Source organism: Mustela nivalis (assembly GCF_964662115.1).
Source record: "Mustela nivalis genome assembly, chromosome: 2".
In the NCBI taxonomy this organism is placed as follows: Eukaryota; Metazoa; Chordata; class Mammalia; order Carnivora; family Mustelidae; genus Mustela; species Mustela nivalis.
Window position 1 is genome coordinate 90,515,809 of NC_139021.1, and position 23,469 is coordinate 90,539,277.

The 23,469-nt window shown below is 35.9% G+C and overlaps 1 protein-coding gene across 3 annotated transcripts in view; it reads right to left on the reverse strand.

The window, feature by feature from the left end:
• Nucleotides 1-374: 374 nt before the first annotated feature.
• Nucleotides 375-23,469, reverse strand: part of UBE2V2 (ubiquitin conjugating enzyme E2 V2) — a gene marked incomplete at its 5' end in the record, with an annotated part of 53,894 nt that continues 30,799 nt past the window's right edge. For 2 of the 3 annotated variants that reach the window (XM_082718868.1, XM_082718869.1), the window contains 3 exons: nucleotides 375-2,719; nucleotides 11,597-11,722; nucleotides 15,821-15,969. In XM_082718868.1, coding sequence (XP_082574994.1) covers nucleotides 2,573-2,719; nucleotides 11,597-11,722; nucleotides 15,821-15,969 — 422 coding nt within the window. In that variant the 3' untranslated portion in view covers nucleotides 375-2,572. Of the gene's footprint in view, nucleotides 2,720-11,596; nucleotides 11,723-15,820; nucleotides 15,970-23,469 lie in introns of those variants that run through there. The other variant, XM_082718867.1, reaches the window with a different exon arrangement.

A 23,469-nucleotide genomic window follows, 5' to 3' on the forward strand; every position in this document is an offset into this window, starting at 1 on the left:
CTCTAAATTTTCAAAACAATATTAATTTCACATGTATTTATCAATAAAATTACACATAGTGGGAAATATTTAAATCAATGAATTGGCATTAAGTAATCCAGATTAATAAACCAGCTGTAAGTAAAACTAATGTATTCTCCAAGCACTTACTCAAACTGAAGTGTGATAAATTCTTTTAAAAGGATAATTTGAAATTACAAATTTCTTCTACAGCACTACCCTTACAAATGTTAATGTTCCGTAATTCTGAAATTAACACTTAACCCATAAACAAATGCCATCACTTCAAAATATTAGAAAAAATGTTAAAACCAGCAATTCTGAAAAAGTAACTAAAACCATTAAAGCATAACATTGACCTAATAGGACAAGAATTTCATTTTTGTAATCTTTATTAAATTTACTGATCATCCCCTAGGGTCGCAACTGCTAGTCTTTTAAACAAATTTCAAAGGCAATTTTACAGTTCATTTAATACCATACACTCCTATAACCCTAGCCACTTTAGAAAACAAAGGAAAGATTGCTTCAAAATGTGGTCTTAGAAATGTTACTAGAATTAAAAGCAGCTCTATATTAGCTCTTTCTATAATCAACCAGTGTGTTTTAAGATTGCCATGTATATCTTGATTGTTACATGCAAAATGGATTCTGCTTTGGAAACTAATTAGCATGCAGATTTCTGCAGAGATCCACAGTCCCAAAAACAAAACAGAGGAAATAAACACCTCAGCTAACTCAGACAACATATACTTGGGGGGAGAACCCTTCACAATAGTGGATATGGGAAAAGGAAAGAGAATAAGTGATCAAGGTACCCAGATTCTCAGCCTACCAATATAATTTAACATTCAAATGGTTATTAGCTACACTGTATGACAAGACACATTTCCAAAGTGGAAAAGAAGCTGTTAAACTAATTTACACTACCAGTAATGGTTTTACATATGAAGTCACTGTAAATCAAGTTCAACAATTCAAAATTTTTAAGAAGTATGCCAAGATAATAATTCATTTCAAACCTACTTTAATAAATTACACATGCACTAATTTGTGGGTATATCATTTCTATGTGTCATCTGAAAGCATTTTAGACATCTCTGATAATTAAAAATAGCCATGTTGAAATTAGTAAGTTTAGACAAACTGTCACTAACTTTCATTATTAACCAAGGAAAAGTAGCTCAGAGCTCTAACTGTGAATGACTTGATAAAAACATGTCAGGGCATCTTTAAGAAATTTGTCCTTGATACCTGACCACCACTCTATTTTCTTCAGGGAATTTGTAAGAAAAAAACATTTTTAACAAAGTAGTATACCCAGTGCTTTGAAATGAAAAACAGTGACTTAAAGCCTTGAGTCATTTTGGTAAAGGGAAAACATAAATGAGCTTTCAATTAAGAATTTCTATTTGTCAAAGTGGAGGTTAAGAGTAATTGGATAAAATTAATCCCAACCAGAAGCATTGGGGGAAGAAATGTCACAGAAAATTATAGAAAAAAGAAGTTTCAAAGAGAATGGAATGTGTATTTGGATAATTTGCAATTTATAATTCTGTAAGAACTTCTAGAATCCAAACATTTTTAAATAGTATTTCTGGCCAACTAAAATTTAAAATATAGTACTTGCAATTCCTCTTTCTCCAAAAATGAAATTAAACTAATTAGGTAATTTGTTCTCTCAAACACTCTGCAAATTCTAATTCACAAGAAGTATACAAAATAGGATAATAAAGGTGTTTATAGATGAATAGCTACAATAATTTCAATTTTTGATACCTCAGCAAGGTACTATACATATACCACATCAATATAATAGAAATGGCACGGTTTCTGAGGACATGTTCCACATTTTATTTACATTTTAAGACTAACTTTAATCTCAAAATCACATACCCATACACCTATTTCCTTTTGTTGATTTCACTTAAATGCATGGTTTGTCAAAGACTGTAAACAAATATTTACCATGTCTGTTACATGTAACACACAGGAACGGCTTTTAACAGAAATTCATCGACCTCCCCCACAACACTTTTTATTATAAATACAGGTATCAAAACAATCCTGACATTTTTTTGATACTACTAGTAGTCAGCACCCACACGGCTTCAAAAATTAACACAATTTGTGACAATATTCATTGTACCTGCTACTTTAGACAATTTCAACTGAAGCTCTTTCACTAAGATGGACAAAGCATGCCATTTCTGTTTTTCCTCTTGAAATTTGTTTTTACTTTTCAGAAACACACATGCTTCCACAGCGTCTGATTCTTCTCTCCATGCTTTCATCTTGTAAACCTGAATTCTATTTTGAGTACTCCAGGTTTATGCTTAAATGATAGTGCCTTAACAAGAGAAAAAAAAAAATTGTGCTGCGTTTTTCCTCCTGTAACCGGAAAACATAATGGTGTACATATATTAAATATATTCTTACAAATGTCCAGGTCATGTTTACCAGCTGGAATTCTTTTACTTAATGTGTGGGTATTTTGCATTGTGATATTTAATCAAGACATTAACATGAGTAGAAGGTTGTTGATTTAAGACAAGTTTGAGATCCACTAAAATTAATTGTTGTATGTTTGTCCTTCTGGTGGCTGTGGAAGCTTCATATTTTCTTTGGACATCATTAGACGTCTTAGCTCTTGAAGTACAACTTTAATGCTATATGAATTTTGCCATTTTGCTAACACTGGTATGCTCCGTGCATCCACCTAAAATGGGGAGAAAAGAGCAGAATTAACTACAAAGTTTAAATTAAAGTACTATGACACCAACTTATTAAACCTACCTTAATGAAAAGAAGTGATTTTAAAATTCATAGCTTGGCTCTACTTTCACAAAAGAGAACATTATGAAACTACAGGTTCATATCATACTTAGTGTCGGGGTCGCGCCCCTAAGAAGGCCCGGGCTATGTAGCCCGAGCAGCACGGCCAGCCTGAAAAACATCCGCCCTGGCCACACGTGACCTCATGCTCGTCACGTGAACATCTCTGTGATTGGCTGTTATGCCACCACTGCCTACAAGCCCCAGATACCTCCTGTTCACGTGAACACCTCTGTGATTGGCTGTTATGCCCTATATAAGGCAAGGGAACTTCCCTGCAGGGGAAGGAGAAAGAAAGGGAAGAGAAAGATCCACCAGCGAATAAACAAGAGCTTGTGCATTGACCTGTGTGTGTGTTGGTGTTGCGTCATCTCTGCAGGCAGGGAGAGCGCGACAACTTAGGAACAATAGTGCTTCTGTAACAGGTTATTTCCTAAAAATGTGTGTCGTGTGTGTGTGCTTTTCTGTATCTTACAATAAACATGTAGTTAATTTTGGACATCAGAAATAAGCAAACATTACATTAAATAACTACATATTTGCCATATATGTAATATATGTAAAATATATAAACATATTTGCCAATTGCTTCTTTTTTTTTTTTTTTAAGATTTTTTATTTATTTATTTGACAGAGAGAGACCACAAGTAGGCAGAGAGAGAGGAGGAGGCAGGCTCCCCGCAGAGCAGAGAGCCCGATATGGGGCTCGATCCCAGGACCCTGAGATCATGACCCGAGCTGAAGGCAGAGGCTTTAACCCACTGAGCCACCTAGGCGCCCTGCCAATTGCTTCTTGATGAGATAAGATCTGAAGGTTCCTCTCTATCTCCAAGGCCCACTACCCAGAACCTGGGCAATTATCTTAAATAGGATTTAGGAAAAAGCTGAGAACCTAATTTCTGCTTTTGGATTTTTCTTACCAGTGTTTTCTTTGCACAATACTAAACTAACCTTCCATTGTAAAAGACTGACAGAACGGACTACAGCTCCTTCAAAGCCTTATTCCCATATAACTGACACCACTGGACCTGTCCGGCAGTTCCCAGAAAAATCCCACCCACAGGGTTTTTCTTTTTCTGACCTCAAAATTCACGCACTGAGTACCACCTATTCCTCTGCCCACCCACATCCACACCTACCCCAGGCATTTGTCAAAAATAATCAGTGTCAATTGTTTTAACATCTCTGCTGCCTGGGGAAACAATACGAACAGGAAGGTGATCAAAATATTTCAGAGGAAAAACTGGGAAATGAGATGTCCATAGGGGCTTTGAAAAGTTCCAACATATCCCTGGGAATCCTTAAGAGCACATATGTACAGGGCTGTTCACAGGCTTACAAAAGACTTGATAAATACCCATCTGTGGCTGATCTGCAGTAACGCATAAAAAAGATTCCAACCAAGTGGGATTTATCCCAGAACTGCAGGTTTGGCTCAGGATTTTAAAAGCCAGCCAATATAATACACCGTATTAACAGAGAACAACAACCATAATTATTCCAATTAGCAAAAAAAGGTATCTATAAAAATCCAACTTTTCATGATAAATAAAACACTTAAGAAACCAGGAACAGAAGGAACTTCCTCAGCCTGAAAAGGGGGATCTATAAAAACCTACAGCTAACATCATACTTAATCATCACTACTACTCAACATGGTACTAGAGGTTCCAGCCAGGCAATCAGGCAAGAAAATGAAATAAGAGGCATCAGACTACAAAGAATGAATAGATCAATCTCTGTTTGCAGGTGAAATGATCTTGTATATAGAAAATCCTAAGGTATCCATTAAAGAAACTAGCAGAGCTAATAAAGATAAGTTGCAGGATATAGAATTGATTTATAAAAACCATGTCTATATACTTGCAATAAGCAACCTAGAAATAAAATTAAGAAAACAATGCCATTTACAAATGGGAAAGAATAAAATGCACAGATATAAATTTAACAAAAGAAGTATAGGACTGCTATAAAAAAAAAACTATAAAATACTGTTGAAAACTTAGACCTAAATAAATGGAAAGACTTCCCCTTATACATGGATCAGAAGACCTATACTGCTAGGATGTCAATACTCCCTCAAAGTGGTCTACAAATCTAATAAAGACCCTATCAAAATTTCAACTTCCTGGCACTTTTTATGTTTTTGTAGAAATGAACAAGGTTATCCTAAAATTCATATGAAAACAAGGAACCCAGAATAGCCCAAACATTGTAAAGGGAAAAAAAAAAAAAAAGGTAACAAAGTTTTTCCAATTTTAAAACTTACTACAAAGGTACAGTAATCAAGAAGGATGGTTCTTACATAAGGAATGACACTGGACCAATGGACTACAAATGAGAGCAGAAAAGTAAATCCATGCATATATGGACAACTAACCTATTGACAAAGGTGTCAGAAAAACACACAAAGAATAGTCTCTTTAATAAATGGTATTGGGATAACTAGATATCCACAAGCAAAGGAATGAAGTTTAACCATTAACTCACATCATATATGAAGATTAACTCCAAATGGATCATAGATCTAAATTAAGAGCTTAAGCTATTAAAAAAAAGAAAACAGGAGTAAATCTTCATGACATGGCATTTGGCAATGTTTTCCTAAGTATCTAATGCCTAACAGGCATACAACAAAAGAAAAAGCAGATAAACTGGCTACATCAAAACTTAAATTTTTCATTGCAAACCATACCCTTAAGAAAGCAGAGGCAACTCAAAGAATGGAAAAAAAAAATACTTGCAAATCATATTATTTGATAACAGGCTCCTGTTCTGTATATAAATAACTCTTACAACTCAATTAATAAAAAGCCAAGAATCTCTCAATATACACTGCTGGAAAGAATGCAAAATGTAATGTTCACTTTGAAAAACAGTCTGACTATACCTCAAGAAGTTAAACATATAGTCAGTCATCATATGACCCAGCAATTCTATTCCTAGGTATACACCCAAGAGAAATGAAAAGATTTACCCATTTAACCTTGTACACAAATTCACAGTAGCAACGTTCATGATAGCCAAAAGCAGAAAAACCCAAACATCTGTCAGGTGATGAATTGATAAATAAAATGTGATATATCCTTATAATGGAATTATTATTATTCAACAATAAAAAACAATAAAGTACTGATATATGCTACAACACAGATGAACTTTGAAAATATTATGTTCAGGGGGGTGCCTGGGTGACTCAGTGGGTTAAAGCCTCTGCCTTTGGCTCAGGTCATGATCCCAGGGTCCTGGGATCAAACCCCACATCAGGCTCGCTGCTCAGCGGGAAGCCTGCTTCCTCCTCTCTCTCTCTCTGCCTGCCTCTCTGCCTACTTGTTATCTCTGTCTGTCAAATAAATAAACAAATCTTTAAAAAAAAAAAAAAAGAAAGAAAGAAAGAAAGAAAGAAAATATTATGTTCGGTTAAAGGAGCTAGTCACAAAAAAAATTATTCCATTTATATGAAAGTCCAGAATAGGCAAATCTATAAAAACTGAAAGATTAAACGTTGGAAGGCAGGACAGAAAGTGACAACTAAACTAATGGACATGGGGTCTCCTCTGAGAGGAACAAAAATGTTCTAAAAACTTAGATTGTGGTAATGCGTCCACAGCCCTGTGAATACTAAAAAACACTGAATTATATGCACTGACTGAATTGTATGGTATGCAAATTATATCACAATAAACTGCCTAAAACAGAAAAGAAAATTTTTAAATAATTCTCTTGCAAGTAACTGAAACAATAATATTATAATATTAAGATGTATTTTTTTTATTTTTTTATTTTTTAAAGATTTTATTTATTTGACAGAGATCACAAGTAGGCAGAGAGGCAGGCAGAGAAAGGGGGAAGCAGGCTTCCCACTGAGCAGAGAGCCCAAGGCAGGGCTCAATTCCCAGGACCCCAGGATCATGACCTGAGCCAAAGGCAGAGGTTTTAACCCACTGAGCCACCCAGGCACCCCAATGTTAAGACGTATTTAAAGTGATTACTCTAATGCTTTAACTTACTGAGTAGCAAGCCCCTTAGCCTATTTTAAGTAGACTCCGTTAGCAAACAGGAGTTTACAAGTAAAGAAAATACCAAGCTCTTTCCAAAGCAGAAACCAACACTTACAGCTGTAAAGTTACATGACAGTTAAATAAACAAAAAGACTGCAAATCCTGTAAAATACCAACAGAATACACCAAAAAAAAAAGTGGGGGGCTGGGGGATGAAGAAGAGAGAAGAGGGGGAAAAGAGCATGGGAAAATATTATGTCAGAACAAATCTGCATCTTACCATTCTATAATATACAATAACCTCTAAAACTTGATACCTCATAACATAAAGAACTACAATTTATGCTTTATAGTGCTAAACGCCCCAAGGAATAATTCTGCCTATTGTATAAAATAGATACACACCAAAATTACTAAAGCAACACCCATAATTCATCAGGTACTTAAATAACCTCAAAATATATAATATAAAATTATGCCAGCATATCACCAATGGTCAATGTGAGATTATGGCTATTTATTTCCTAGTTATGAAAGTAATACTTTAAATTCTTAAATTCAAGAGAAAAACTGATGTCCTGTGTATTCACCCTATCTCTACTCTCTACACTCTAATAATTAAAATCCGTATTATTCTGTTTCCAGATTGCCGACATGAAATGTTGGTGAGATGTACGATCACAGGGTACTGTTACACACAGCTAAGAGGACAGACATGGATATAGCCCTATGGAGAGTAAGATGGCAGTATTATATCAAGTTGAAGTCAAGCCCCACACCTCAGCAGACATTCCACTTCTGGGTGTATGTCCTAGAACAGTGCTACTCTAAGCATGTTTCATGGAATGACACTAGGCCTTGAACTAATTTTTTGCTGGTGTACCTCAAGATAAACACTGAAATTGAGAGTAAGTGTTTCAAGAGTTCTATGATAATTTGACAGAGAAATTTTTATTTAAAAAATCCAAGCTTGTATTTTATCTTTTTGAATTTTATTTTCTTAGTATTTTTTATTGTATCTTACAAAAGTACTGATCTATAACATACTGGAACCAACAAACCAAGGAACCAACAACCAAGTCTTGAGAAACATTGCCCTAGGGTAAAAGAATACATGTACAGGAACGTCCACAGTAGCAATCTTTTCAGGGAAAACTGAAAATAGCCTAAATGTCCAGCAGGTGACAAAGAGAGTATTAAAAAGAACAATCTAATTTAAATGACTCAACATGAATGAAGCTCAAAAATCACTAACAAAAGTGATACAAAACAGAAGTATATACACACACATGCATAGTAAAAACAAAACAATCATGTTCAGAAATGATAAACATGAAATTCAAGATAAGACTACCTCTGAGGAAAGTGGAAGGGGAAACTTGGGAAAGGAACACAGACTTAACTATTTATAATATAGTCTCCCTTAAAAAAAAAAAGAAAGAAAGAAACGAGCTATTACAGATAAGACCAACAAGCTAAAATCTGACAAGGGAAAATGGAAGATATTGGTTATATCATTTTCTGAAACTTGTCTATATGTTAAAAATATTTCTTTTAAAAAAACTCCAATGGGGTGCCTGGGTGGCTCAGTGGGTTAAGCCGCTGCCTTCGGCTCAGGTCATGATCCCAGGGTCCTGGGATCAAGTCCCACATCAGGCTCTCTGCTCGGCAGGGAGCCTGCTTCTTCCTCTCTCTCTTTCAGCCTGCCTCTCTGCCTACTTGTGATCTCTGTCTGTCAAATAAATAAATAAAATCTTTAAAAAATAATAATAATAAATAAATGAATGAATGAATGAATGAATAAAATCGCCAAAAATGAGGATGCCTGGATGGCTTAGTCGGTTAAGCCTTTGCCTTCTGCTCAGGTCATAATCCTGGGTTCTTAGGATGGAGTCCCAGCATTGGGCTCCCTTCTTGGCAGGGAGTCTGCTTCTCCTGACTCTGACACTCCCCCTTGGTTGTGCACGCCCTCTCTGTCTCTCAAATAAATAAATAAATAATCTTTTTAAACAAGGCACCAAAAATGAAAACCAAGAGAAAAGTGGTAATAAATTTATAGTAACTGCTATTATCAGAATAAAAGATTATCAGAGAAAAGATTTTCAGAGTAAAAAAAGGGACAGAATTCAGACTGGAGAATCAGGAAGGACTTGTCTAAGAGAGTGACATTTACACTGAGAAATGAAGCATCTGTAAGTATTCGCCAGAGTGGATATGTCCAGACTGGAAGAAAAGACAGTACAACAGTCCTAAGGCAAAATGAAAGGTGTGTGAGACAGTGTGTACCCTGTGAGTACCAATAAGCCATAGCAAAAGGCATGCACAATGTGGCTGAAATCATTCATGGGTATTACAGCACAGAAGTGACATGACACAATTTGTATTTTAGAAAGATCCTCTGGCTCCTTGCTCTGGAAAGACTGGAGGAAGTAAGAAAGCAAAATCAGAGATTATTTCAAGACACGAGATGATGGTCAACGTTCATTTAGTGGCAATGTAAACAGAAAAATAAGACTTGACTCAAAGTTACATTTCCAACAAAGACTTACAGGACTTAACAGTAGACAGGAAAGGGAAGAAAAATAGAAAAAGAGACAAAAATGTCAAAAAGTAGATAAGACACCCATGAGATCAGATAAACTCATCAGAGGTGTTCCTGAAATTTAATCCTGAACTTCCTAGTTCCTACAACAATGCAGAGCCCACCATTAATTACTTAATTTACAGTCTATAATATGAAAACAAACCAGCAGTTGAGAAGAACAGCTACTCCTGGTAGAGAAATTTTTCTCTAACAAAAACAGAAATATTTTTGTTAAATTTCTTCCTCATAAAGGTAATACTATGTGTCACAAAAGAATTCCCTAAACAGTATTGTTTCTGTAAATTCAAAATGTTTTATAATCCTACTTCTTATAATATCTCTTATCACCGGACATAGAAATAGTTAGGTATGCACATTATAATTTCCAGAATAACTACTGAAAGAACAGAAACAGAATTTAAAAGTTGAGAACCATTTCAAAAGTAGACAAGAAACAAAAACCACACAGGAAATCAGAAACCACAAAATAAGATAACTTATTAAACCAAATATATTAATATATTGTATATTAAATAAACTAAATGTTCCCAGTAAATTGCAAAGACTGACAGACTGACAGGAAGGACTCTCAGAACCCAGCTTCTAATTGGCATGTACCAGATAGGGAGGTTCAGAAGTGACCCAGGAGGCCCACAGCTGAGATTTCCAATGACCCATCTACCTTCTTCCTATCAGGGTCATGCTTTCATCCAATACACCCAGCAGGGAGACACCAGCCATTCTGGGTCCTAGCTGTGGGCCTGCATATTTGACTGAGGTTAGAGGCTAGACAGCTAGCTCTATGTCCAGGGCTCAACTTGTAGCCAGAGGGAATTACAAATGTGGAGAAGATGAAATATGGAATATACCCTATCGTGCTGAAATAGAATTGAAGGTACTGGAATAAACTTATGGCTTTTTCGGGGTTTTTTGTTGCTGTTGTTTCATTTATTTGTCAGAGAGAGAGAGAGTACATGTACCTGTAAGCAGTGGGGAGGAGGCAGAGGAAGAGGGAGAAACAGATTCCCCACCACCAAGCAAGAAGTCTGATGTGAGACTCAATCCCAAGACCCTGGGACCTGAGCTGAAGGCAGACGCTTAACTGACTGAACTACCCAAGTGTCCCATAAACTCGATTTTTAACAGATGATATATTAAGGTACGCATATAGGTAGATAAGAAGAAAAGGAGGAGGAAGGATAGGTAGACACATGTGATACACTGGGTAAAATTTAAAAAAAAAAATGAGTATAAAAGAAAATTTTTAAGATGTTAATTACCATTGGTGAGGAAAAGGAATACAGGGATGGGATGAGGAGGAGTACACAAGAAATTAAGGATATTGGTAACATTCTATTTCCTAAGATGGATAATGTTCATTTTACTATTATGTTGTTGTTGTTACACTACCTAACATGTATTTTGCATGTGAGTATGCCCTCAACATGGTATCTCAAGAGCCTGGATTTAAAAGTCTTAACATGAGGGACACTTAAGTGGCTCAGTAGGTTAAGAGTCTGCCTTCAGCTCAAACCATGATCCCAAGAGTCCTGGGATTGAGTTCCACATGCATGGGGCTTCCTATTCAGGGGGGAATTTGTTTTTTCCTCTCCCTCTGCCCCTCCCCCTGCTTGTGCTCTCTTGCACTCTGTCAAATAAATAAATAACTTATTTTTTTAAAAAGTCTTAACATGAACCTTAACAACTTACTCATACTGAAATTCAGCCTTCCCTGTGTGAATCTGGTCAAGCATGTCATTTTGATTTGCTTTCAACATACAACAATGTCCAACCTGTTTGTTCTAATACAAACATACCTTCCCTCAAAGAAAAGCCTCCTCTTTAAGAATATTCACCCTTTTAAACTCACCAAATGTACCTTAACCTTAAAGAAAACAACATTCAAAGAGAAATAATGGTCATCTTTTCACCAAATAAGGATTCAACTAAAATATGACTACTAAAGCAATTAATAAAACCCTAAGAAAACTGTTGTCAACATCTACCTAGGCTGGTACATACAAGTTTTTTAAGGATAGGTTGACTTATACAAGAAAAACAACATAAGATTAATTTCTTTTAAACTTCCAGCTAAACAAAGTCCTTTTTAAATTTTAACTTTCTCCTGACTATATATTATTCATTATATAGGAATAAAATGACTATTTTAACTTACCATTCCACTGGAATTATTAATTCCATTCATATTAATTTTGGTTACAAATCTAACTGATGGAGGAGCTTCTGGGTATTTAGGTCCACATTCTACTTTCAGGCTATATATTCTGTTTTCATAATTTGTCTGGAAGGCAAAAAAATAATAATAATAATAATAATAATATTCAATTACTAATTAAAGAAGAAAAGTATAGTATGAATATATCTGACATTACTTTATGATCAAGAATTTACTTTTCCACATTCAAATTTATTTGACTTTTATGGTCAAAAAAATGGAGCAAGCATACTTAAAATCAAGATTTTATAATATCAAAATTATTCTATAAAGTTAAATCAAGAGACAGAAGTTGCTTTTTGTAGCACAAACAATGCCTATAACAAATTAAAATGAAAAAAAATTCAGACTTTAATTAAAAAAACGTTTATATTGTATGGGGAGGGACTACTGACTTGTGTCACACATAGATACAGGTTCCCATTTGTCCAGAACAATTCTATCTATTCCCACTGTCCCAGTATTAATTATTAACAACACTTATTCACTCTCAAAAGGGACTGGCTGGACAATAATTTACACGGTTACTCCACTTACAGAGCAATCAGAAACTTCTAGCCAAAGGGAAAACAGCATATTATACCATCTTACTGTAATAAAACATAATTATTTCATGCATTATATTTCTATTACTTCATTAACTCTGAGGTACATTAAATTCCATTTTCAGAGATACAACAGCAAAATTTATGTCTCTGTATCATTTTAAAATAGTTTCTTAATCAAGAAGTTGAACATCACTATATTATTAAACAACTATTTTAAAGCTACCAAACTAAAATCCTTGCAGATTATTTGGGCTTATTTTCATGCTATAATTAACTCTTTATCCTTATGGCTTTCGCTCACTTGGTTAACTTATTAATGTACAATCAATAATAGTAAAGTAAAAATAAATGAAAGTGACAAATTTAATACCTGTTGGTTCCTGCATAAACCTGGAAAAAAAAAAATTAAGCTAACCATCTATAGATTTCACTTACCCAAACTGATCCACAGCTTCCTTTCCCTTAAGTAAGAGCTATTCCCAAGTGGAGGTCAGATCTGGGATATTAAACTACTGTAATTTAAAATTTAAAATGTATGCAACAATCTTGTACATATAATTATTAAATATTCTGACACTTTCGAAAGAAACACCTATATAAAAGTCATCCCAGTTTAACAGCACACATCCATTAACAACATGCCCAGTGCTTTGGATATGTATAGAAAGACTAAAATCAGGGAGACCTCAAGGAAATCATCCAGTCTGTGGTTCTCCAATCTGGATATACATTAGCCTGTCTATAAAACTTGCATTAAAAAATAATAGCCCCCAAGAAATGCTACAATGTTAGAAATACTCACTGTATGTGGAAACAACCACACTCACACTCTGCTGGGAGCAGAGGATGGTATAACCATTTTGGAAACAATCTCGCATTTTCTTATGGAGAAAGTAGTGTATACATACCCTATGATGTAGCAATTCCATTCCTAAGCATTTTACCCACCCCACCAAAATGGAAACAAACATTGTTCACAAAAGACTTTTAAAAGAATGCTCATAGCAGTTTTATTTCTAATAAGCACAAAGTAGATAAAATCCAAATACCATGAACACAACTGATAAATACTGTATATATCCATAGAGTAAAATACTACACAATAATAAAAAGAAACACACTCTTACTATATGGAACAAACAGGTGAATCTCTAAGATACTAAGTCAAAAGAAGCAGACCAGTAAATACAAACTACATGATTCCACTTACACAAAGTTCTATAACCTGCAAATCTGCTCCAAGGTGCAGGAAGTAGTGCCTGGGGTGGAGGTGGGAAGAGGCAGAGGTAACTGAAATGCTCTGTATCTGGAGTATAGGCAACAGGTATATTTTTGGAAATTCATGGTAAGATTTGTACATTTCATTATATGTAAATTAGACCTCAACTTTTTTTTTTTTAAGTTAAAAAAACTAAGCCTTTTGGTCTAATTCAATGCTTAGAGTAAATAAACATTGTCTTAGCTTTGGACACCATGGGCTAATTTTATAACTTCTAAATTTAAAAAAAAAAAAAGCCCTATCCTTCTGTTATCTAATAAAATAGTAAAATAAAGTAAAAAAGGAACTAATATTTACTTAATATATATTATAGTCAGACACCTTCCTGTTGTCTAAGTAAGCCATTTAATTCTCCAACTGCTCTAAACATGGCACCTTCTAAAGAGAAAACAACTAAAATGAGCATCAACCCCTGCAGATTTTATTAAAAGGCAACTGAACAAGTGTACAAGCACTCACCCCACCGGGTCCCACATGCCTCAGTGAGAGAGATTAAGTGGAGAGAGGGTGGGTGATGCAGGGCAGAACTCACTGGCTGGCTAGAAAGACGCTGTGCCTTTATGAGGCGCTCCCCTCTTGCCTGTTAGTGAGAAGAGGTTCCAAGATCCCCACCCCCAGAAAGGGAAAAGCCCAATGAACAGAAGTCTAGCATGGCCAAAGGCAGCACTGTGTCTACATGACCTTTTCAAGCAAGCCAGATCTCCTTCCCCAAGCAGAGCAACCTTCACTATGCACTGGCACAGCCTGGACACAAGAGCTTCCTGCAGTTTAGTGACACCAGGAAAGACACCTAGTCCAGGGAGTCCTGCTGGTGACCCCAAAAGTGTGAGATCAAGTGGGAGTTGCTCTTCCATATTTGCTTATGTTATGGGACAGCCCACAGAATCACTGAGGAACTCATACACAAGCTCCAAAACATTCCTAACGTTTAAAGTTCTCTGGAGGTAGTGCCTGGAGAAAAACTAAATCTAAATAATTTCAAATTTATATTCTACCAAGTTTAGACTGTCAAATCTTCAAACTATTCATTAAGAATGCTGATAAATTACTTTTTTTTAAACCAAACATGGTAATCATGTTCATAGGCAATAAAATCATGGTTTTCATTACAAATACCAAGTTATAAAATAAATCAAGAACCTTAACAATCAGTACTACATTTCCTTCCTCAAATATCTCACGAAAAAATCAAAGCAGTAGAAGGAAGTCAGAGTTTGTTAGGTTAGTATTGTGCTCAAATTTTGCAAAGGAATACCAGAAAATATAAGACATACATTAATTCACTCACTAAAGTTAACACTGTTGATTACCTGGATCCATTTTTCTTTTGTAATAATCAAGAGGAAATCTAAACCCTACCCAACAGCAAAAGTTGAAATGCTCCCATAAGGTAGGCATTAGTATATAAAACCAAAGACTAAAACAAACAAACAAACAAACAAAAAAAAAAAACCCTTCAAATTAGTGTTCTTTCCAGCAAGTCAAAACATTACACAATACATATTACATATTTCAAAGACTCACTGCCAAGAGTGTAGTAAATGGGACCTTTGAGTAAGGAATGCAATGTACAAAATATTTCCCAGTCTGAAAAGATTTTCAGTAAAAATAAAACTTTAAAACCTTGAGAAAGATCTAAGAATAAAACACAATGGGCCTGCTGCCAACAAAAGAAAATATACAAAAATCAGAGACTTTTCTATATACTGTATGAAGAAATTAATACCTATAGCATTTACAAGGCAAGTCAAATGTCAAAAGGGCAAACAGCAGTGTGCACTCAATACAAACCAATTTAGAAACCCTTGGTTACACACACAGCAGATTAGTAACATATTACGTCAAAATACACTGTTTGCTCTTCCCAAATACCCCTCCATTTCCTCACCTTTTCTCCTCTCTATCTGGAATGTTCTCCAGCCCCATCACCACCTTCTGAAATCCTACCAGTCAGTCCTTTAAGGCTCATTCCAAAGGCAACTTCCTCCACTGTTCAGCCTTCCTCAATTATTCCAGCTAGAAGAAACATATTCTGAAGTCCGTAGTGAACTTTCTCTGCCATAGTTAGAATCTGTCATTTGTATTTATTTTTTCTCCTTCACTAAACTGCAAACACCTTGAGGGCAATGACTATATCAATCTTTTCCCCCCAGTCCTCCATAAAATCAAGCATTATATCCTATACACAGAAAGCATCAATAAATGTATACAAATAAATTAAAAGGGAGGAATTATTTCAGTTAGAAGTGATAATTATTTTAATATCAATTTAAAATAAAATTCTTACTCTAAAATGACAGTAAGTAATAAAAAATATATATAATTTATAGCACTGACCCTTGGTGGCCCAATAATCATGCCTGTCCACCTTGTAAGTGTCATATCTTCATCATCTTCAAGGCCCCAGCTAACCGTACCATCGCCTACTCCTTTTTGTCCTTCTTCAAGTTCTTCCAACAAGCGAAAATTACGAGGAACTTTAACTCCTATACAAAAGAATGTCAATGTAAATGTAAAAAGCCCATAATTAAAACAACTGCATATATTCAAATTAAACTTTTTCCAAATTAATCTTTAAGACCAAATTCCCTTGAAGCATTCTGCCCCAGAAAATGCTCAATTTAAAAACTAGTCAAAATGAAAACACTAGGGCGCCTGGGTGGCTCAGTGGGTTAGGCCGCTGCCTTCGGCTCAGGTCATGATCTCAGAGTCCTGGGATCGAGTCCCACATCGGGCTCCCTGCTCAGCAGAGAGCCTGCTTCCCTCTCTCTCTCTCTCTGCCTGCCTCTTCATCTACTTGTGATTTCTCTCTGTCAAATAAATAAATAAAATCTTTTAAAAAAAAAATGAAAACACTAAAAAGAAAGCACTGTACCAAATATTAACTGCAATACAGATCATGTATATAAATTCCTAATTAATGTTATCCTGATATAAATCAATCCTAAGGAAATCACTATAAAATAAGTATTTTCCCATAACTGAGATTTCTGTCCCAAGCCTAGAACACTGCATCAAATAAATGGGCAAAGACGAGAACGTTCATAAAAGCTCAAATCCATTAACATACACTCTCTAATGCTTTTTAAAGAATGGAATTATGTTCCTACTTTAAAAATGGCACTAAAAGTACTATTTTCTTCTAGAACCCTGAAGCAGCACCACCCACATTCCCCAGTCAGTCTCCTTTACTATTCTCGCCCCAAACAATAGGGTCTTACCTCTCCCATGTCAGAATGCCACTTAATCATCACTTGGAGAGTTCCTCCATTTGAGAATAACTCTCCTCATGAATGTAACAGTTTCTTGGGACCCACCCTTCACCTCTGGGCCCAACCCAGCAAATTATTCATGATCCACTAGTCCTTCTCACACCTCCCCTTCTTAAGACCTTCTCACCCCTACTCTATTTTTAAAATCTTAACACAGATGTCTTCCCCTCTGCCTAGAATCCCCTAGCATTTCAAGTTTTCTCTTTCATTCTCAGTAAACCTGGTCTTTGCCATCACTGTGAACTCCAATCCCTAGAATCCAACCATGGTTCTTCTAACTGACCACACCTTTCCTAAAATTATTGGCCTGGCCTCTCCAAAGGATAGATCTTGTGGTCTCGCATGTTCTCAACAACATCAAGATTGAAACATCCCCCAGTCCCACCACATAAGTCTTGAAAAAATTAGGTAAATGTCCCCAGAAGCCTCTCTCTGGTTCTGGAGATTGCACATATATTCTTGTGTACTCCCTCTCCCTCTCATGGATGCACACACACAAAACGATGAAGCAGAAAAAAATGGCATCTATTTTTTTTTAGAGACATCTCTTCTAAAGCTAACTGTCAATTTGTGTAACCTCTCTCTTGGTAAAACCAAAACATCTTTCACTTACTAATTCATACTAATCCTTCCGGACATACAATGAAAAAGCAATAAATATTATAACTTAAGAGAACACTAGCCATAGAATACTAGCACAGTCCTGTGCTTTATTTAAAAAAAAAAAAAAAAAGCTTGAAAATCTTGGGCCACAAAAATATGGAGCTGTCATAAATCACAAGAAACAAGAATAGTCATTATTACAACTATTATGATTATCAATAACCACTTGTTTAGCATACACTGTATGCTACTTTAAGCAAAATTAAATCATCCCATTTAATCCTAAAAGCACCCATTTTACCATTGTAGGAACTGGGATATAAAGAAGTTAAATGACCTACCCAAAGTCATACAAGCTATAAGAGACAAATCCTCAATTTCTAGACCAAAGCCACTTTTAACCACCAAGCTGCACAGCAGTATAAACTACACAGGCAGCATATCCTGGCACAGATACAAGAATCAGACTGCCAAAGTCCAGTTCTGCTAACCACTTGATATGTGACCCCAGCCCTATTTTCTCATCTATAAAAGTGAGGTAACAGTAGTTCCTACCCACAGAATCGCTGTGAAAACTAAACAAGGCAATCCATCTTAAACTCAATGTTGACTATGATGATCATTTCAGTTATGTTTTTAGAGAGAATTACATAAAACTTTAATTAACCTCCATCGAAGCTATGTGAGAAGAAAAGCTCTTTGTACAACCCTGTGGGGTGGACCCTAGAAATATTATCCTAAGCTGTAAGTTTCTATTCACCTACCATTGCTACTTTCCTGTAACTATAGTCATTATCTCCACAATATATTGCTACTGAGTTTTTAAAATAATCCTAAATGAACCTGAGTACCCTTGCCCTTATGAAGTCATTCCCCAAGGATTACTATAAATTTGTATTATAATAAATGGTTACAAATGTTTCCTCCTAGTTATAAACAATTCAATCAAGTGATCTTGATGAGCATCCAAAATAACAAGGCAAACAATGTAAAATTAATGTTTCTCTTTACATAAGTGCCATAAAAATGCTAAACCTAGTTACTGCTAAACTTTTCACCCTTTCTTTATATAGCTTTCTGGGAAAATAGTTCTAAAACTGATAGCTCTATTACTGACAATACTAACATTTAAAAAGTTGTAACAGCTTAGACTATTTTACTTTTAAAGTGTAAGACAAACAAAAACCAAAAAACACTGAGCCATATTTTCAAATTCAGGACTAGAGCAATGGCTTTATTTCACCAAACCACCAATGTCTATGAAGGAAAAAACAAAGCCACAAGATGGGCATATTACTCCATGAAAACTGAAATATTAAACAGCTACCTTCTAGATCTCTTGCCATCTAGGAGTCTTTTTCTACAGTTCTTCTTGTCTTTTTCCTGTATATCTGTGTGTGTTGTTTTGTTAACAGTTTTAAATATTTTACCTCCTTAGTCTGGGTTCAGTTAATAAATAACCCATAAATCTATCCTTTTCTAGCTGAAACTTTTAAAATGCTGTCAATATTTGTTTATGTACCTTATACATCTTACTTTGGGGGCTCTTTCTGGCTGTGTTTATTTTTCTTCTCTCTCTCTCTCTCTTTTTTACTGGTGGGGACTTCCGATTACTCCAAAACTTTCCAGGGTGTACCCTGCCTCGATTGTGGCTGATATATTCAGCTATACATTCCCTCAACAACTTCTCGCCAAAATGACCGAGAAGGAGGAACACCCAACAGAGGAAAAAATCAGAGACTGTGCCCTCCCCATTAGAACTATTGGATATGGACATAAACAGTATGTTGGAAAGGGAATTCAAGATAATAATTATCCAGGCAATGGCTAGGTTGGAGAAGACCGTTAGTGACAACACAGAATCTCTAAGGGTGGAAGTAAGAGCCAATATGGCAGAAGTTAAAATGCTATCAATGAGATCCAATCTAATCTAAATACTCTAACAGCTGGGTTAACTGAGGCAGAAGACAGAATCAGTGATCTAAAAGACAAGCTGATAGAAAAGAAAGATCAGGAGCCCTGAAACAAACAGCTTAGAAGCCATGAAAACAGAATTAGAGAAATAAATGATGCCATGAAACATTCCAACATCAGAATTATTGGGATCCCTGAGGGAGTGGAGAAAGAAAGAAGAATAGAAGATACAGCTGAATAAATTCTGGATGAAAATTTTCCCAATCTGGGGAATGGAACAAGTTTCGTGACCTAGAAGCAGAAAGGATACCCCGCCAAGATCAATGATCCAGAAAGAAATCCAGACACTTAACTGTGAAATTCACGTATCATAATTTCAGACAGGAGGTCTTAATGACAGCTAGGGGGAAGAGATCCCTTACATACAGAGGAAGGACCAACAGAATAACGTCAGATCTTCCAAAGAAATCTGACAAGCCAGAAAGGGCTGGCAAGACATTCAGGGCACTAAGTGAGAAGAACATGCAGCCAAGAATACCTTATCCAGCAAGGCTGACATTCAAAATGGATGGAGAGATAAAGAGCTTCCAATAATCGCAAAATTTAAAAAGGTATGTGACCACACAGCTGGCACTACAAGAAATGTTAAGGGGTGTTCTATAAAAGAAGAAAGATCCCAAGTGCCATAAAACAGAAATTTACAGAGACAATCATAGAAACAAGGATTACACGGACAACATGATATCAATAAAAACTTATATTTCAATAATTACTCTCAACATGAACGGCCTAAATGCTCCCATAAAACAGCATTGGGTGGCAGACTAGTTAAAATGACAGGACCCGGCCATATGCTGTCTATAACAGACACATTTGGAACCTAAAGATATATCCAGACTGAAAGTGGAGGGATGGAGAACCATCTTTCATGCCAATGGGCCTCAAAAGAAAGCTGCGATAGCAATTCTCATATCAGATAAATTAGATTTTAAGCTTAAGACTGTAGTCAGAGATACAGAAGGATACTATATCATTCTTAAAGTGTCTATCCACCAAGAGTACCTAACAATTGTAAATATTTATGCCCCCAATATGGGAGCAGACAACTATATAAGCCAACCATTAATCAAAATAAAGAGTCATGGGGTGCCTGGGTGGCTCAGTGGTTTAAAGCCTCTGCCCAGGGTCCTGGGATCAAGCCCTGCATCAGGGAGCCTGCTTCCTCCTCTCTCTCTGCCTGCTTCTCTGCCTACTTGTGATCTTTGTCAAATAAATAAAACCTTATAAACAAAATAGTCATATTGATATGAATACATTAATTGTAGGAGATCTTAACATAGCACTCTCAGTAACATATCATCCAAGCAGAAAGTCAATAAAGAAACAAAAGCACTGAATGACATATTGAACCAGATGAACCTCTTAGATATATAAAGAACATTCTACCCTAAAAAAACAGAATACTCATTCTTCTTGAGCTCACTTTCCCCAGAACAGACCGTATATACTGGGTCACAAAGCAGGAATTAACAGATACCAAAAGACTGAGATTATTCCCTGCATATTCTCAGACCACAATGCTTTGAAACTGAACCACAAGAACTGAATCACAAGAAAAAGTTTGGAAGGAATTCAAACACTTGGAAGCTAAAGACCACCCTGCTCAAGAATGTTTGGATCAACCAGGAAATCAAAGAACAACTTAAAACAATTCATATAAGCCAAGGAGAATGAAGACACATCAGTCCAAAACCTATAGGATACAGCAAAGGTGGTCCTAAGGGGGAAATTCATAGTCATCCAAGCCTCCCTCAAAAAAAACTGAAAAATCCCAAATACATCAGCTCTCTTTAAACCCTAAAGAACTGAGAATCAAAAAACAAATTAAGCCAACCCCACACACAAGAAGGGAAATAATCAAGATCAAAGCAGAGATCAATGAGATAGGACCTAAAGAAATAGCAGAACATATCAAAAAAAACTAGAAGCAGATTCTTTCAAAGAATCAATGAGATCAATAAACCACTGGCCAAGCTAATCCAAAAGAAAAGAGACAGGACCCAAATTACTAAAATTATGAATGAAAAGGGAGCAATCACGATTAACACCAAGGAAATAGAAAAAATCATCAGAAATAACTATCAACAGTTATATGCCAATAAGTTAAGCAATCTAGATGAAATGGATGCATTCCCAGAAATCTATAAACTTCCAAAACTGAATCAGGAAGAAACTGACAACCTGAACAGACCAATTGAAGCAGTGATCAAAAACCTCCCAAAAAAACAAGAGTCAGGACCTGACGGATTCTCTGGAGAATTCTACCTAACATTCAAAAAGGAAATAATACCTACTCTCCTGAAGCTGTTTCAAAAAATAGAGAAGGAAAACTTCCAGACTCTTTCTATGAAGCCAGCATTCCCCTGATCCCGAAACCAGGCAAAGACCCCACATGAAAAAGGAGAATTTCAGACCAATATCCCTGATGAATATGGATGCCAAGATTCTCACCAAGATCCTAGCTAATAGGATCCAAAAGTACATTAAAAAGATTACCCACCATGACCAGGTAGTTGTTTTCCCTGAGATGCAAGGGTGGTTCGACATCCACAAATCAATCAACGTGATAGAACAAATCAATAAAAGAACCACATGGTCCTCTCAATGCAGAAAAAGCAGGTGACAAAATACAGCATCCATTCCTGATTAAAACAATTCAAAGTATAAGGACAGAGGGAACATTCCTCAACTTCATAAAATCTATGAAAAACCCACAGAAGTTATCATTTTCAATGACGAAAAACTGACAGCCTTCCCACTGATATCAGGAACATGACAAGGATGCCTACTCTCGCCACTGTTGTTCAACATAGTACTAGAAGTCCTAGCAACAGCAATCAGAAAACAAAAGAAATAAAAGGTATTCAAATTGGCAAAGAAGAAGTCAAACTCTCTCTCTTCACAGATGACATACTTTATATGAAAAATCCAAAAAACTCCACTCCCAAACTACTAGAACTCACAGAGCAATTCAGTAATGTGGCAGGATACAGCATCAGTATACAGAAATTGGCTGCTTTCTTATACACTAAAAATGAAAATAAAGAAAGGGAAATGAGAGAATCGATTCCATTTACTATACCTACCTGGGAATAAACTTAACCAAAGAGTTTAAAGGATGTATACTCTAGGAACTACAGAATGCTCATGAAAGAAACTGAAGACACAAAAAGATGGAAAAGCATTCCATGCTCATGGATCAAAGAATAAACACTGTTAAAATGCCTTTACTGTGCAGAGCAATCTATACTTTCAATGCCATCCTGATCATAATTTCTATCAGCATTACGCAAAGAGCTGGAACAAACAATCCTAAAATTTTTATGGAACCAGAAGAGACCACAAATTGCTAAGGAAATGCTGAAAAAAAAAAAACTGGAAGCACCACATTGCCTGATTTCAAGCTTTACTACAAAGCTGTGATCACCAAGACAGCATGGTACTGGCACAAAAACAGACATACAGAACAATGGAACCAAGTAGAGAGTCCAGATATGTACCTTCCACTCTATGGTCAAATAATCTTCAACAAAGCAAGAATAAAATATCTAGTGGAAAACAGTCCCTTCAATAAATGGTGCTGGGAAAAGAGGACAGCTGTGTGTAGAAGAATGAAAGTCAACCACTCTCTTATACCATACACCAAGATAAACTTGAAATGGATAAAGACCTCAACGTGATGCAGGAATCTATCAAAATGCTAGAGGAGAAATAGACCGTAACCTCTTCGACATCAGCCACAGAAACTTCTTCCAAGATAGGTCTCCAAAGGCAAAGGAAACAAAAGCAAAAAAGAACTTTTAGGACTTCATCAAGATCAAAAACTTGTGCTCAGTCAAGAAAACAGTCAACAAAGAAAGAGGCAACCCACAAAATGGGAGAGGATATTCGCAAATGACACTACAAAGGGCTGATACCCAAGATCTATAAAGTACTCCTCAAACTCAACACACAATACAGATAATCGCATCCAAAAATGGGCAGAAGACATGAACAGACACTTCTCCAAAGAAGACATATAAATGACTAAAAAACACAGGAAAAAATGTTCATCACCATTACCCATCAGGGAGATTCAAATCAAAACCACACTGAGATACCACCTTACACCAGTTAGAAGGGCCAAAATTAGCAAGA